This window comes from Metopolophium dirhodum, chromosome 5 (assembly GCF_019925205.1).
Source record: "Metopolophium dirhodum isolate CAU chromosome 5, ASM1992520v1, whole genome shotgun sequence".
NCBI lineage: Eukaryota > Metazoa > Arthropoda > Insecta > Hemiptera > Aphididae > Metopolophium > Metopolophium dirhodum.
The window spans coordinates 17,941,036-17,959,645 of NC_083564.1; the positions used below are offsets into that span (position 1 = coordinate 17,941,036).

Here is an 18,610-nt window from a genome sequence, read left to right on the forward strand (position 1 = left end):
TGTACTAATTTCAACTTTTAAGTCATTTTCTTTATACATTGTACATTTATATTTTATACCCTCCTTAGAACCTAGCGGCCTAGCCTATGAGTTATGAGTATGCCCTATGCCTCTTTGGCCTATAGGCCGAGGCGAGCCAAAATCCTCAGTTTAGACGCAACATCGTCAAGTTTTCAAAGGTGTGGTGGCGCCAAAAGTCCATGCTATAAGGTCCGGCAGCGATCCGACCTCTCCGCCACGTTTAATTTACGTCAAAACTATTTTATAACTCATAAGTAAATAATTGTAAATTGGCACAATATTTGAGTAGTGTGTGTGTGTATGAGGGGGTGGGTTATGGTGGTAGTAAATACATAAGTATTAAATTTCGTCATTTAAAATTTAAGTTCGGCCTGCCAATTGCCATTGCGGCTATTGCCTATGACCTATAGGGCATATCTAGTTTAGTGGCTATATATTTACCACAGAACAGATGGAAGTAGAAAAATTAAAATTTGAAATATCAAATTTAATCATATCGATACGATCGTATACTATCCCTAGAGGCGTAGACCGAATACAATTTTATTTGTCATGTCCAATTCCAAACTACCAAAGTCCCAACCTATCAACCCTAAGGCTAATCGTATTTACCTTAAACGTAATTTTTTAATTATTATCGAGTCTCAGGACATCTAAGTAGAAAACAGGACAGTCCTGTTGGATAGGATATTTTTTAGTGGTTAGTGGTTGTAAAAAGTGGGTACCTAATATCCATATTATACTACCTATATTATTTGATTATTATATTATGTATTACAACAGAATTACAGCATCGAACAATAATTCGATATACATAATTCAAGACGTATAAACCTCGATATATACCTACATATACGGCTTTACCTAGTAATAAAATATGTATCTATGCGTTTATTAAAGAATACTTTTTAATAATCTTAACTTAAATATGCATGACAAAAACAACTAAATATTTGGTTTATTATGTTTTCAACAAATGATTAATACATGTTGAACATTTTATTCGCATACGCCATACAGTTAGTACATTCTCCAAGTACAATAGCAGCTCATTTTTGATTAAAAATAATTATTTGAACACGGAAGACATCTCAATTTTTACGAATCGCTAACGTAGGTACCTAACTCATGACTAAATAAATATACTATTGTTTACGTTTTGTTGATTGGTGGGAGGGGGATAAGTGGTCTCGAAGGTTCTGACACTTAAATTTTTTTTTTCTTTGATTTCATAGCATCTTACAAAGTCACTCGATTGTCTGTAAAGTGTGAACACTGAACACTGACGACGATTAAAGATGTGAACCGTGACACTGTCACACTGATGAAATATCAAAAATATGATGAATGATGATAACGAAAAACGACCGGCGATAAGCCATAAGCGCAGTAGTTCTGTCCACGACTACTACACCGCCGGTCACCGCGGGTGACGTCAAGTCGCCATCTTTATCTTATCTGGGAGTTCCCACTACGCGTATCATTCCGATAGAATCCGAAAAAGTAAAAAAAAAATTAATACGTTCGTAATAAAAAAGAACTATATAATTATTTATTGTTAATATTATTTTTTTTTCCTTTTATCTGGCCCGACCGACGATTGCATATTTAGTACATTATTTTATTTTATTACTATGTGACCGATGATTTCGCATTGTATCGATCGATGCTCTAATATTATTGTTGTTGTGGTTCCTTTTTGCCGTGTAAATTTCTGTGGACTGTGATCAAGACTCATCACGACGACGGACTACTACTGACCATAGTCATGTCTCGGCTAGCGGATTATTTCGTGGTCGTAGGCTATGACCACGAAAAAGAACGTAAGAAATCTTTTGTGTAATTATTTTAATCATCACTTATGACTGTATTTCTAGTTCAACGATCTATTTTTGTTGAATGTACGCCGTTAACGTATATTGTTTTATTTAGACAAAATTCGGCTTAAACGTCGTTTGGCGAAAATTGTGTATTTTGTGAAATCCTATGCAACGTATAGTTTGCTACCGCCCGCCATTTAAGCGTCCCTGATTTTAATTTCTTTCCAAAAAATATTTTCTTCGACAGGTAGCGGGACCAGTAAAGGTATGATTATCCAGCGGTTTCCAGAAAAAGACTGGAAAGACACTCCTTTCATTGATGGAATTGAATGGGTAATTACTATCCAAATTTATTAAAACGATTTTCTTCAATATTCTTTATAAATGAAAGGATTTATTTAATTTTATACCGAGTACCTATTAAAAATTTTAAAAATTTACTATTTTTATAGTTTTGTCAACCACAAGGATGGTCCTTGTCATCAGAGCGACAAGAACCTAGATTTTTTGTGTTTGTTCTTACTGATGTAGAGGCTGAAAGACATTATTGTGCTTGTTTATGTTTTAACGAAACAGTATCAATTACACCTAGTAAACCTGTTGATGAGGCAAGTAAAATTGATTATATTTTTAACTAGGTAATATGTTATTATTTAGTTAATCATATTAAATGTTTTGATTAAAGATGGTTTTCATTTTTAACAAATTCAAATTATTTTTTGAATATTATAAATAATTTATATATTTTGTAATTATAATAAAGTATACTTATATATTAGTAAAGTTATCTAACAAAATTAAGATAATGGTTTGGTAAATAAAAGATAAACAAAAAATATTTTTGTTATAATTGATTGTATAGTTATTAGTTAGATTATTAGTTTGTATAATATGTTTTTAACATATTTTTAAAATATAAAAAATGTGATTAAATTGAATGTTATTATGGAAACCAAATTAATTTTATTAATATGGAAAACAATTAAAGACAACTTTCTAATTATTTAAGAGAATAATATCAATAACATAATTATATTTAATAATGCTTTGAAATATTCTAATTATTTGTCTATGCAGGAAGAGGATGGTGTTGTGGAAAACATAGCACTTTCAAGAAACAACCACTCAAATCAAAGACAACATCACAGCATTATGTATGCACCAAAGTGTCTAGTTTTGGTTTCAAGATTAGATTATATTGAAACATTCCGAGTAATACAATTTTAAATACCTTCTTAATGTATTGTACTAATAACTAATATTAATGATAAATTTATGAAATATTTTCAGAATTGTTTAGGTATTATTTACACCGTTTATGTAGAAAACGTAGAAACTCCTATAGAAACATTAGTAGGAAATATGTTGGGTTGTGTTCAAGTTCCTCAGCCAGGAGGACCTCAAGTGCGCTTTAGCATAGGTGCAGGGGATAGACAAGCGCTACAACCTCCATTATCTCAAACATTACCAGTAACCAAGAATGCAGTATATTTATTATTCCAAGAACTCGGTAATTTAATGTTTTGTTTTGAACTACATTCAACCCGCATAATATTATAAGTTATTGTTTACCCCAATTTAAAATGTTTTTCTGTTTAGGAATTCACAATGTTGTTGTATTATTCTGTGCTATTATGACTGAACAAAAAGTTCTGATGACTTCTAGAAGTTATAGCAGACTCACTGAAGGTTGTTCTGCACTAATATCTCTTATGTATCCATTCAAATATAGCCATGTTTATATACCATTGTTACCTGCGGGTTTAGTTGAAGTATTGTCCACACCAACACCATTTTTAATGGGCGTACATGCTTCTCTTAAAACTGATGTTTCTGAACAAGTTAGTATACCGAATTAATTATAGTTTTAAACTTACATTTCTGAACTATAAATTTGAATCATGGTGGCTTCTAGATGGATGTAATAGTAGCTGATTTGGATGGTGGTAGTATTCTTGTACCTGACGGTATAAGTTTACCTTTATTGCCTGAACCACTATTAACGCAAACTCAAGATTGCTTAAGTCTAGTGTTACAACCAGAATTGTGTTGTGCAGACCATGCATTCCCTCCGACTTCTAATACTGTTCAACCACCACCCCCTACACTAATTGACAAAGAAGTGAGAGCAGTTTTTATGAGAACATTTGCTCAATTACTTCAAGGTTATCGTTGTTGTTTGACTATAATAAGGATACATCCAAAACCAGTCATCACATTTCATAAAGTAAGTTATTAAAAAATAAGTTATATTCACAAATAACAAGTATTTAAAAAAAAAAATTTCTAGGCTGCATTTTTAGGTGAAAGATGTCTAATAGATGATGAATTCACAACTAGGGTGTTAGACTGTATGTTTTTTAATGGTTTTGTTACGGAAAGAGGTCCTGCTTGGCGTTCTTGTGATCAATGGGATGAGTTATATTGCAATATGAATGAATTACTTCGAACTGAAGCATTAGATGATGGCCGTTTAGTTCTTACTCATATTCAGGTATGTTATTTATTTTGATATTTTATCCAAGTCCTTAAAGATCAAGACATACAATATATATTTCTAAATTAATCATATTTATGTTATTAAGAGGATGTATCCGTCTTACAAATGTACAACATAGTAAATTTTACGTTAACAATAATCTATTTTACTCTAATATTTTTAAAATTATGAAAAATCTAAAGTTAAGATTATTACTTAGGGCATCTTTTAGACTTGATGTTATTATATTTTAATTTTAAAGCCTATGCGATGCTTTAGATAATAATCTTATCTTTAAATTTTGTCATGTGACCCATTTATGTAGTCAATTCACTCTAATTTTAGAAATTACAAAGTAAAATGTATTATCGTGAATATTCAATTTGCCATGTTTATAAGACAGAGACAACATATGCGGGTGTGGCGTCCTCTTAATTAGTAATACAATTAATAAAGATCATTTTTAGAAGTAATATTGATTCTATAAACATTATTCCAATAATTTATGTTTCGTTTTTAAGGCTTGTCAATTTACTTTGAAATAAGTTGTCTATAGTATATATCTTTGAATATTTAAAAATTATATTCTTGTAAAATATGTCATATATTTGAATGTACATTTAACTTAATTATTTAATATGTTTTAGGAATTAGCTCAAGCTTTGTACTTAAATGAAAATCCCAATCCACAACCATATGTTCAAAAAATCTTGAAACCTCCTGAAGGGGCATTTACTAGAATCCATCAACCTCCATTTCCAAAACTTGATGCCAATTGTGTTCAGACAATTATTGATGATGGCTTGATTAAACATAATTTAAACTCAAAGTTAGTATTTAACCAATTTATGTCATAATTAATTTTAATTATTATTATTATTATATATTATGACAGACTTTCATCAATTAAACCAACACCACCTCGTATAGTACCTATGGGACCTCCAATAACAAATTCTAATGATCTGAGAACAACTGTTAGTAATTCGGCTAGGCGATTAGAAGTAAGTTTTATAATTTTGAAAAACATACATAAAATAATATGTACAAATTTAATTCCAATTTTAGGTATTACGAAACTGTGTAAATTGTATATTTGAAAATAAAATTTCTGATGCACGTAAAACATTTCCAGCTGTGTTAAGAGCATTGAAATGTAGGGCTGCAAGATTAGCTTTATGCACAGAACTTGCACAACATGTTCAAGGGAATAAAGCTATGCTTGAACATCAACAATTTGATCTAGTTGTACGATTAATGAATTGTGCTTTACAGGTATGGTCTTTGAAATTTAAAATTGTGTATATACCATATATTATATAATATACTAGCTGTCCTGCCTGACGTTGTCCAGGCCAAAGATTTGTATTTTAATAAATATATTTGTCCGAAATGTATATACCATATTTCTTCTATTTAGAATATTAATATAATATGTAACAAATTGCAACTACTTAGATTGACAAAAAAAATTTCTTTTTTCGTGTGCTCAAAAAAATCATGTGTGAGCTACCCTTCACCTATCTACAGCCTATATGATTTGAAAAATCAAGCTGTATACACCCTCCAATTTTAAATTTCCTATATTTCTCCTATAACCAATTGTAACCATTCTATCGTAAATCTCAAAATACCTGTTAGAGCACCTCTCCGGGATTAACCATTTGGGTCTGATTGTGAATCTAAACCATTGAGGGACTCACTCAAAAACACATAAAAAATGTCCAGTGGCTTAGGAGTACAATGATATACAGACAAACATTTAGATTAAGAGATTAAACAAAAAACTACTTTTATTTGGATAGTAAAATTTATTTATTTAAAGTTAAGGTTTTACGTAAAAGTACATTATATAAGTTTAAATTAACACATATATATATATTTATATAATTTAAATGTGTTACAAATAATTAATTTTAAAAATAAATGAATTTAATTAAACATTATACAAGAATATTATCTATTACTTTTTTTATTTATTTATTTGAAATAATCTACAATCTATACATGTTCTTAGTATAATAAGTAGGTTTGATAAGTGACAAGTAACAATGATATGAATAATAAGATTAGGGAAAATACCCAGTGGTAACATCCTAAGACCTTAAGATCTATTACTTAAAAATTAATTATTAATTTATTATCAGGACGGCTCAGCTATGGACGAATTTGGTATAGCAGCAGCTCTCTTGCCTTTAGCAACTGCATTTTGCCGTAAACTGTGCACTGGAGTGATACAATTTGCATACACATGTATTCAAGTAATTCTATTATTTATTACAACTATATTTTTATATTTATTTATAGTATAGGCTATGACTTAATTGGTTATAATTAATTGTGTAATATAGGATCACCTAGTTTGGAAAAATCAACTATTTTGGGAATCTGCTTATTATTTAGATGTACAAAGGGACATTAAATCTCTTTACTCTGACAATAATCTCTCAAGTCATAAAAGATCTTCATCAATGAATCTATCTAGTCCCCGTGAAAATCATGTAATATAATTAAATAGTGCACTGAATATTATTTTGTTGAAATTGATTACTTATTATTTATATTAGAACAAAGATAATATCTTAAATGACAGATTTAGTCGTTCACAAGAACTATCTGCTTTAGAAATAGCAGCTGAACAAATGAGGTTACGTCCATCAAACAATTCTGGTAATGATAAATTTATAAATAATATTTATAATGAATATTTATAATTTAATTGATTTACATTTTTATTTAGATAAACTTAAGGAATATATATCAAGTGAAGAATCAACACTGTACAGTCAAGCTATTCATTATGCCAATCGTATGGTATATTTACTTGTTCCATTAGATGTAGGGGGAAATAATGTTAAGAGTTCGTCAAATCATCAATCATCTAATAGAAATATAGATGATGAAAGAACATCTAACAGTATAACAAATAGGTATTTATTTTAAAATGTTGTCTTTGTTTTTATTAGGTAGCTACTAGTATCGATTAATTTAATGTTTTTTTTTAGTGCTGTTGATAGGTCAGGTAGCGTATGTGAATCTGATGTAGAAAGTGGTTTTGCCGAACCAGAACCTAATGAAATTGGTAACAAAGTTATTAAAATGGTTAGCCGTTTTGTCGATAAAGTGTGTACTGAAGGAGAAGTTAGTGAAGAACATATTCGTGCATTACATCAAATGATTCCAGGTGTGGTACATATACATATTGAAACATTAGATGGTGTCAATAGGGAATCTAAGCGATTGCCACCCATACAAAAAGTACTAATAAATAATTAAAATAAACAGTATTAATCGTAATAAAATAGCATACTAATGTTAATAAATTGTTTTAAATATTCAGCCTAAAATATTGACACCCAATATGCTGCCAGGAGAAGAACCACTGATGGATGGCTTGAGAGTTTATTTGTTACCAGATGGTAGAGAAGAAGGTCTAGGAGGATTAGTTGGTGGACCACCTCTGTTACCTGCAGAAGGAGCTATTTTTATTACAAATTATCGTATAGTATTTAAAGGAACTCCTTTGGATCCTTTTGCTTGTGAACAAATTGTAGTAAGATCATTTCCTGTAACATCTTTAACCAAAGAAAAACGTATTACAGTTCAATATTTGGCACACTTAGACCAATGGTTACAAGAAGGTCATCAGTTTAGGTCTTGCACATTCCAAGTAAGAAATAATTTTTTAAATATTGTATTTTGATCACACAAAGTTTATAACTTTAATACATTTTAGTTAATCAAAGTCGCATTTGACGAAGAAGTAAATGCCGAAGATATTGAATGTTTCCGAAAATTTATACACAAAGTACGACATCCTCCAAATGTATTTAATCACTTTGCATTTACAGGCCAAATTCCAATTTATGAAATGCCCATGACGAGCGATAAAGAAAAAAATGCCACTCTTAAGTGAGTTTTAGTTTTCCAAATTATAATTTATAAGTGATTTTTATTTTTTCGTTTTTATTTAGGGGCTTTGCAAAAAAAACTTTAATGAAAACTGCTCGTAAAGCAGGTTTCAAGCAAAAGAGTTCATCCAAACGCCATAAATATGTGTTGCCTAACATATCAAGTAGTTCAATAAACAAGGCTAACAAATATATGACTACTCCTGGTCGGATGACCCTTCCTCCTTTTAACAATCTTGATGACTTATCTGGTATGTTAAATTCTTTACTCAAATGAATTTTATTATTATTATTATATTAATATATACTTTTTATATTAAAATTTTTCTTTTAAATTTTGTATTAATCAAAATTTCTGTTGTCATAATATTATATTTCTTGAAATAAATTATTAATACATAACTCTTTTATGAGGACATTGTTCCCGCACGTGTGGTTTTCGTCTTACACACGTACAACATCGAACATTTTTGTTCACCAGTTTCAATAGTGTGCCGCTAGTTTGATATTAGAGTGAATTGACCTATTATCAAACTTTTATGTAATGTCATTATCTGTGATTTCACATAGGTTTTTTTACAATATTTTTACTTAATTTTTAAGTGAATTATGAACATTTTAAAATATTAATATTTTACATACTTATAACTCATTAAAAATTAAAATAACTTGAGGTCACAGCTTATGTTCTTACTTAAAAGTTTGATAGTTTACTCTAATATCAAAACTAGGAGCACACTATTGAAACTGGTGAACAAAAATTGTCCATATCGTACATGTACAACTTATTAAACATACATTTTTGAAAACCTTTTTGTTTACATAAATTGAAAAATGTATGCCTCAAGCATCTGCTCAATATTTTACCCTTGAAACTTTAATTTATATTAATGTTAATATTTTATTTGTATCTAGTAAATGAATTAGATATCAATGTGATGAATACTTCCAACATTGTTTCTAATGTTTCTGATCCAAAAACATTGGAACGAGTAACCGAAAGGAGTTATGTACGGGATTGGATTAGACTAGGCCTTGCGCCTAAAAATACTAGTTCGAATAATATTGGTCAAAAAAATAATAATAAAGAGCCGTTTAAAATCACTACACTAAATTCAGCATATTTAATGTGCCGCAGGTAATTATTGTTCGATTTATATTGAACAATAAATTACGAGTTATTGTATATAAATTAAAAACTTTTTTGTTTAAAACAAATTTAGTTATCCTGCACTCTGGGTGGTTCCATCAATTATTTCAGATGATAGTGTTCGAAGGTTTTATCGAAATTATCGTCATAGTAGAGTACCAATAATCACATGGCGTCACCAGCGAACTTCGGCATTATTATTACGAGGTTCAGGGTATCATGGAAAAAATCTTATTGGGATGCTGAAGTCAACACATCCATCGTCAACAGGTATTTTTTTTTCATACATTTCTAATGTAATCATCCACTTAAAATGATTTTTGATTTAAATATTATAATTGTATGCCATTTTATTTCTAGGTACATTGAATTCAGAGAGCAATTCTTCTGTAGAACAAGAAAGATACTTATCAGCGATTGTTGCTTCGACTCCTTTGTCAACTCTACGTAATAGTGGTGCTGCTTGGGGATTATCGGATAGTAGCCTTAGTATAAATTCACTTTTGTTGGCTGCGGATGAAGATATTCTTTCACCAGATATTTCACGCAGGTATTATAAATATTTAAATTAGCCTAAATCTTTTTTTGATTTATTTTTCCATAAATTAATTAGCATCATATATTACATGAAAATGAATATAATAATTAATACTATTTATATAGGGGTCCAATGAGATCTAGTGGTGGTAATAAACAATTTGGACGCTGGGGCTCATTAAAAGAAAGACGCAATATAAGTACTTCATCAAATAATAGTTACTCCTCACCAATGTTTCAAAATCAGCAATATGGACGTATGTCGATGGCTGATCCAGATTCAAATTCAGATGGTGCACATGAATTTCATAGAGCTGCTTTGTATATACTTGGTGATAAAACCCAAATGAAGGTAAAAAAATTAATCAAAATGTGTGTGTAACATTTACTGTCAGTTTTCTCAAAATCATATTTATTTTTTAAGGGTATGAAAGGTGATTCTATCATGAAAATTGATTTTATCCCAATTGAGTATGCTGACATTCGTCATAGTAAGACTTCATTTAAAAAACTTATGCGAGCATGTGTACCAAGTTCTACTAGTAATGAACCAGAACATTCTTTTTACAAGTGAGTACAATTTAAAATATTTATTTACATAAACTTTTTGTAGTAGAGGGGTGCTCGTGGTGTACAGACAACACAGTAGATGTGTATTGGTTGCTGCTAAAGATCTTGTTTTTTGCTAGGGATATAAAAAAATGTATATTTCGTCACTGTGCATTCAGACTCCTCTCTTTTGTCTAACTATATTTAAATGTTCAATAGATTAAATTAGGAATTTCACACTCTTAAACACTATCTTTCATAGATATTAAATAACCGAATTTGTTTTTCAGTTGACAAAAAAGTTAAAAGTAAATATATTGCTCCAGGTATTATTTTATAAATCTAGTTAGTCTTAATACATTACAAGATTGTGACTTTATTTCCCTTGCTGACTTAAGTACTTTACTGTACTACAATATACAGATACACTATACTATAGTATACTATAAGAATAAACAGACATGTTCAGAAAAAATATACAAACTTTGAGCACTTGCAATTTTTGTACTCGCTATCAGGTAACGTACAGTTGTTCATGGCTGCCACGGTTGTGAATTGGTTTTTATAATAAAAATACATTTTAAAACGTAGTAAAAACCTAACAAATAGCTTCACGGATATATTTCTATTTTCTGGTTATTATCTTCACATTTTCTGGAGGCAAAATGGTCAGTAGTTTAGAACATTCTTGAGATTCAAGCCTGGATTAAGGATCAATTGGGCCCCGGGGCACCATACACTTAGTGGCCCCCCTTTCAACTTTACCTTCAAAATAATTGTATAATTACATAATAACGACTTTATATTACTGTATAATTTTTACTATACAAAAAATATACATGATGTATCTTATGTCATTGTACGCAGCTTTTTTTTTTAACAATTATAGATCGATGATATGGATTTTCATTAAAACAAAAAAAAAGATGTTTCTCTATTTTTAACAGGCAGTTTTTTATAACATTTTCAAAATTTTTAAACACGCAGTTGTACCAATAATAAAATTGATTTTATTTTTTCAAATGGTAACCACCATATTTTTTATGGATTCTGGTAAAGCTTTTTTTCTGAACATTTTGACAGTAAAATGATCAATTTTGGTTCACTAGGTTATTAACATAGGTCATCTGAATTTTAGTATAATATGCATTAATACTTTTAACTGAAATACCTAATTTACAAGAACTTAATATTTTTTTCTTATAACTTCGTTTTTATATATTTAAATAATTAAATCGGTAAACTAAAATGCTCAAAAATAAAAAACAAACTAACAAAATTGTTGGCAAACATAGTTTATTATTTATAGTAATTTTTTGTGATATAAAATTGAGAACAATTTTATTTTATAATTGTTAATAATAATTTACCTACATACCTATCTACTTACATAATTTTTTTTCTGTATTGGATGCGTTTAAAACCTTGTCCCGCTTGCTCCCCTTAATCCTAGCTTGTTTAGATTCTTTAAATAATGCTGAAGACATCAAAATCAGTTTTGTAGTTATCAACGACAAACAAAATAAGTGCTGTCTCATTGTATATTGTTATATTAGTTTAGACGTTGATTAAATAATTAATACCAGAGTGTTATTTAATCAACGGTGGTATAGACAAAGATAAATATTGGTTTGTATATTGGTTATATAGCTTTAAAGGGCATGGGGTTTGAAGAAATATTCCAAATATTACATTAAATATAATAACATTCTTTAACCTGACTTGTCTATAAAACATGAGATACAGATTTGGACATTATTGGAATAAAATGTTATCTAAATAATTATTGTAAAAATGTATTTAAAATGGAGATTCCATTATTAATATTTGCCTAATATTTTAGATTAAAAAACAGACAAAAATGTAAAATTTGATTTTAATTTATAAAAATACAAAAATTAGTTGAACTATACTTTTTCTGGGATCCTGAGCACTTCTACGTTTATCTTTCTTAAATAATTTTTCACATCTAATTGTCAAATATGTTATTGTTTATTTAAATTTAAAAATGTATTCAACTGGATGTTCCACCAAATTTGTAGAAAAAAAACCTTTCTTCTGCATGTCCTTTTTTAATCTACTATCATATAGTTTTATTACTGATTACAATACATTTAGAGCATAAACTAACAAAAATATTGACTAAAGATCAACAGCCTTAAACAATTATGATTAACCGGTAACCATATTGTGGTATATTAAAAAAAAATTGTATTTTTCCATTGATTTAGAATGATTGAAAGTTCAGACTGGTTACAACAGTTACGAAACATTATGCAATTGTCTGGGGCTATAGTAGATTTGATTGACGTGCAAGGTTCTTCAGTCATGTTGTGTTTAGAAGAAGGATGGGACATAACTTGTCAACTGTCATCAATTGCACAATTATGCATGGACCCATATTATCGCACAATCGAAGGTTTCCGGGTGTTGGTTGAAAAGGAATGGCTTGCGTTTGGTCACCGGTTCAGTCATCGTAGTAATCTGGCCACTGCGTCTCAAGCTTCTGGGTTTGCACCGACATTCTTACAATTTCTTGATATTGTTCATCAAATCCATGGCCAGTTCCCGTTGTCGTTTGAGTTCAATGATTACTATTTGAGATTTATGGCATATCACTCAGTGTCTTGTCGCTTCCGGACGTTTTTGTTGGACTGCGAACTGGAAAGAGTAGAATGTGGAGTGGCTGCTGTTGAAGACAAACGAGGATCACTTACGTCGCACCACAAGAGTGTTGACACTGGTTCAGACGATGATATTGTTTATCCTGGTATTATTATTTTTTTTTTAAATCAAAATTTTTGTAAATGTTTTAATGTATGTGATGAATTGTAGGAGGTCGTCTGGCTGGTAACAATATCTCGTCTCATTATGTACCAAATTTGGGACAATCTGTGTTTGATTACATTGAAAAACATAATGCCCGTACATCAATATTTTACAACTTCATGTACATGCCAAATATTGAACAACCGGTACATTTTTGACAACAGCACATTTATTATATAAATTTATGATTTTCTTGTTGTTTAGGTACTCAGACCACAGTCATCATTGCCCAATTTGAACGTTTGGCAATATTACTTGAATGAAGAATTGGCTCACGGACCAAGTTATGATTTGGAGATTATTCAGATGGATATGCAACAAGAAGAAGAAGCTGAAGCTGCAGACGGTATTTCTATGAAGAACCAACGAAAAGTCATAACAACTGGGTATTGGTTTCCATTTTTTTCTTCTCTTAATCAATACTAGATTTAAAATATGTTTATAATTTATTATGTTTGAATTTCATATCTATTTTTTTGTTATTTATCAGGTATAATATAGTAGAGCGATATATGCCAGATGCATTTAAATATCTGTTGGATGATATTCATAAATTGGAAACTGAACTAGGCCTTCTGCCACAAAAATGGAAGGTGCTCTGGGACAAATTAGAAATTCCTGTTACTGCAGAATCATTAAAGGTACAAATTTTTGTTGCAAAAGCTTTATATTCAATTCAAAACCATTATTTTCTTTTTAGAGACACGCTTCGTTTAGTACACAACTGGTCAGATATCACGGGCGGTTGTTGCACAAACGATCAACAATAGAAATTCTCATGCGTGGCAAAGCAAGTAACACAACATCTACAAACACAGATACAAATCCACCTCATTCTCATCCACATCGCTTTGAAAAATATAACTTTACCACTCCTACCTACTGTGATTTTTGTTCTAGTCTTCTTTGGGGACCCGTAAAGGTAAATATAACCATTATTTTCAGTTTGTATGAATACATTTATGAATCATTGCAAGAGGAATATATTATGTTCTTAAGTTCTAAGATTGTGATATGTTGATGTTTATGTTTACTATTGGTGTACGTATAACAATTAACAAAGTAAATTCAATATTGTAAGTTGGTTAGGATATTAGATGTGTGCGTGTGGTTCGGGAAAATCTAATAGTGTAGTTCTCTTTCCCTACCTCAACAATAGATCTTGATTCTATATAAAAACTAAATTACATAATATTTATTTATTTATCATATTTTGTACTTAGAGATATTATGTAGCATTATAAATATTTGTATTAAAAAATGTTCAATATGGCATTTTTTTGTTTTAAACTAAAGATCATTTCACATACACCTTTGAATGCACAGTATATAATATATTTAAACATGCAATATTTGACTTCAAATTTTTCACCCTCCTTTACATATTTTTGTACATAATTTTATTATTATGTATCATTTAAACATTTGCATACTTATTTTATCACAAAACAAAATAATCCTTAGTGTACTAGTGTAACAAATGTAAATTCTTATGTAGTTATAAACTTAGATAAACTATCTTTATAATGATGGCTTTAACTTAGTAGAAAAATGTATTTTTTTAGCTTTTTGATAGAGATTTATAAAATTATCAAACGTAATGATGAAACAATCAATTCAGTTTTTATACTCATACACATTTTGACATTTTATATTTGAATTTTTAGATAATTTGTTATTTTTATGAATTATTTTTTATTTTATATAGACTATATCTGATTTTTTTTTTAAATTTTTTGAGCACCTGCCTAAACAAATCAAGTTATTTTAGCTTTATTTTTGTAGGCTAAATTTGTACATAAAATATGAAATTTATTTTCTATCTGTTTTGATATTTTTCCGTATTAAAAAAAAGTTTATTTTTTAAGGTTATATAATATTGTAACATAGTACATTAAACCCACAGCCCTAGTTAAAATAATTTTTATATGATTGTTAAACTTCATGGAAGTAAAATATTACACAGTGAAACTTCCAATTAACCACATTTTCTGTTTTACGAAATATTTTTCAGAACCAAACCAAAGTAGAACCTCATTTATTTAATTCTATTTAAAGAAATTCTCTTTAGTTTAATTTTTTCTTGGTGCTCACAAGGCTTTGTAAAATGGAAGTTTTGCTATAGTTATTATTATATCTACTTATCTTCTAAATATTTTCAGACTGGCATGAGATGTTGTGACTGTGGTTATAGTTGTCATGAAAAATGTTCAGAAAATGTACCCAAAAGCTGTACTAAATATAAGGCTGTTGCAGACAGAACGCTAACTAATCAAAATGCTAATAGAACATGTGGGGAAACGACTTCAGTGAATTCAAGTGAGTCATAATCTAACCTTGTTTGTTTATCTTACAAATCATTAAAACATTATTCAACCGATGTAATGTTGTAGATATGAATGGTATCCATCAGCAATACTACGAGCAGTTCTCATCCAATGTTGCGGAGAACAGGACACATGAAGGTTATTTATACAAACGTGGAGCTCTCTTGAAAGCATGGAAACAACGTTGGTTCGTTTTGGACTCTATAAAACATCAGTTGAGATACTACGACTCTATGGATGATTCTCATTGCAAAGGATATATAGGTAAACATATTATTTTAGTTTATACCGTGGAAATTGTGTTCTTAGATATAACGTAAGCAATATTATAGTCTGTTTTTTAATGGCTGTCCAAGATCACTAATAAAACATCCTCCAAACACATTATATTGTTTCACAATTAAATAAATACTCTTTTTATAATTTTGGAATGGATTGATATGCCCTAATCAAGCTTAAATTTTGGTCCAATAAATGTGTGCTCATGCATCAAACATTTTTAAGTAGGATCTTAAAATGTAAATTTTAACTAAAATTATTAAAAAAAGTATCATAATATGTTAGAGAAAAAAAAAACTTTATCACACTATGCACATGTTTGTTTTATACCCGTTAACAAACCACAAAAATGTAGTAAATCCATAGACTTATAGAAACAGACGGAACATTTGTCCCGAGGACTGGGATGCGTGGTCGTGCCAAACGGATTAAGAAAGATAGCATGAATTTTATCATAAAAGTGAGAGAAATGGCACTGTTGCTTAGGTTTAATAGCGCCCGATCCTCGTAACAAGCTCTACCATTACAGGCGTTGTCATACCTAATGTTCCGTCTATTGATATAAGTCTATGTGTAAATCGGTCAAACAAAATTTATGATAGTCAACTATCTACCTCTGATAACAATTTTATCAAGGAGGTAAAACAAATATTATTGAATATGAATTAATCGATAATATAGATTATAGAATACAAAATATATTGTGGCTAAAACTACAATATTATATAAAACATTTTTTCTCAAAACCAGTCAATAAATATTTTCCAAAGTACATTTTTGCTAACGTATATTCAACAGATGAAAAATTACTTTTAAATCATAAAATATACTTACAAAAATTTAAAAAAAAAAATTTCCCTTTTTACTTCACAACATTATGTATGTTTACATACTTTGTGGTTTTTAAGAATTTAATACAGTCACAATGAAAATATATGCAAATGCATACAAATCTGCTCTGCTCCATGTTAATGATATAGCTAATTTTTCAATAAGTGTGATATAATCAGTTGATTGTTGATTATTTTATGTTTAATTTTATTCGCAATTGGCGGGTCAAACTATGTATACATTATTAATTCATAATTTGCCAAATTTAGATCTTGCTGAAGTAATGTCTGTGTCTCAAGCCAACCCAACACCTGGCGCACCTAAAAAAACTGATGACAAATCTTTCTTTGATGTAAGCAATTCTTCTTCTTTTCTTACCAAATGTTGTATTTTATATAGTAAACAATGTTCTTTGTATTATATCTATAGTTGCGTACAAACAGAAGAACTTACAATTTCTCTGCTAGTGATATGACAACCGCCCAAGAATGGATAGAAAAAGTCCAAGCTTGTTTGCAATAATCAACCCACTGTCTTAAAAAAACGTTTAAAATATACACATTTCTTATCCGTTGTTTAAGTTAATTTATTTATTTTTCATTATAGTTATTATTTTTCCTTTTTTTTTTATACATGAAATATTTTTTGTTTCCCATATCACTGATGTGAAAATAATATGTAACTGTGGTCTTATCGTTGAATTGAAACGAAATGTGATAGTTTTGTATGTTGTAACTATTTATTTTTCACTTCTTTTTATTGTTTTTATTACTACTACTATTATTATTATTATTACTACTATATGCCTACATGTTGTAATATTATTATGATTTATTATTATATTTATATACTAAATAATAGGCTCGAGGGTCTTTCCAAAACGGGCATAATTTATTAACTTATCAAATATAAAATAATTATTTCCTCTCGATTATTGAACTCTGATTAATAACTGAAAAAGTTTAAAATTGATGTTCAAGATACAAATTAAACCTAGAAAAATAATTTTATATTTGTTATTATATATATATATATTTCATGACTAATATGTCAGGGCTTCGTAGATATAAGTTGTTACGATTCTTTTTGTTCTTTAGTTATCAGTTGACATTTTTTTTTTTTTTAATTTTGTATTTAATGTTACACAGTCTATTATTAATTAAAACATTTGTCGTGAACAGTTTTTACTTTTTGTATGTTTGTTATGACATTTTTTTTTGGAAAGCTCTTGAGGGAATACAAACTTATTACATTTTAATTATTACTCGAAAGTTACCAACATTTGACGTATATGAATAATTTTTTTTTAAAAATATATTATTATCTTAGTCCAAAAGCTGTAAATTATTTGTTATAAATATACAATTATATTTTCAATTTTTATTTGTTTGATCGATCGTATCACAAACATTATTCTGTTGGTCGATTTAACAAAAAAAAAAAAGTACTACATTTTGTCCACATCCGCTATTCTTTTATTAATGTTTATTGTTGTAAAAAAATTAAATTTTAAATTTTAAATAATAATTACTAGTTAAATAATGTTGAAAAATGTCGCAACTCTTTGTATTCACAGAAAAATGAGAACAAATTATGGAAAATTGTAGACAAAAGCTCAGATATCTGATAATTTTTTTTTCTACGAGTCGTTTTAAGACTTGCGACAAAATTTGATACAACTGTTAAGTTTTTGTAACTAATATACTTATTAGAAAAGCTCACTCTGCGAGCGTGCTAAATTCCCAGTTTCTAAACGTATTGTAAAACTATATTTTCATGTACAAATTAAAAAGAATTTGGTAACCTTTATATTTTGGTACCAATGTTTTTAATATTGGTAACTGCACAGAACAATAATGGTAACTGGCATGTATGAA

At 29.0% G+C, this 18,610-nt stretch overlaps 1 protein-coding gene across 1 annotated transcript; it reads left to right on the plus strand.

The window, feature by feature from the left end:
• The first annotated feature begins 1,450 nt into the window (after positions 1 to 1,450).
• On the plus strand, positions 1,451 to 18,335 carry LOC132945966 (myotubularin-related protein 13). The gene is made up of 33 exons (XM_061015820.1): positions 1,451 to 1,844; positions 2,089 to 2,174; positions 2,294 to 2,453; positions 2,923 to 3,053; positions 3,132 to 3,351; positions 3,441 to 3,682; positions 3,757 to 4,068; positions 4,132 to 4,335; positions 4,968 to 5,149; positions 5,216 to 5,324; positions 5,389 to 5,595; positions 6,468 to 6,581; positions 6,672 to 6,821; positions 6,888 to 6,990; positions 7,061 to 7,250; positions 7,326 to 7,578; positions 7,661 to 7,990; positions 8,057 to 8,232; positions 8,295 to 8,482; positions 9,147 to 9,369; positions 9,455 to 9,651; positions 9,742 to 9,931; positions 10,045 to 10,270; positions 10,343 to 10,488; positions 12,699 to 13,237; positions 13,303 to 13,442; positions 13,501 to 13,682; positions 13,787 to 13,937; positions 13,997 to 14,218; positions 15,459 to 15,615; positions 15,690 to 15,887; positions 17,003 to 17,085; positions 17,163 to 18,335. The coding sequence occupies exons 1-33, from the start codon at positions 1,790 to 1,792 to the stop codon at positions 17,253 to 17,255; spliced, it is 6,159 nt and encodes a 2,052-aa protein (XP_060871803.1). The 5' UTR covers positions 1,451 to 1,789; the 3' UTR covers positions 17,256 to 18,335.
• Positions 18,336 to 18,610: the final 275 nt, after the last annotated feature.

What these genes read in the sequence shown, in the direction of transcription:
- LOC132945966 (XM_061015820.1), top strand. Translation starts at nt 1,790, where the DNA reads ATGTCTCGGCTAGCGGATTATTTCGTGGTCGTAGGCTATGACCACGAA. An exon ending in TAAACCTGTTGATGAGGCAA is followed by an intron (nt 2,454 to 2,922) that starts GTAAAATTGATT and finishes CTATGCAGGAAG; the next exon opens with AGGATGGTGTTGTGGAAAAC. An exon ending in ATTATATTGAAACATTCCGA is followed by an intron (nt 3,054 to 3,131) that starts GTAATACAATTT and finishes AAATATTTTCAG; the next exon opens with AATTGTTTAGGTATTATTTA.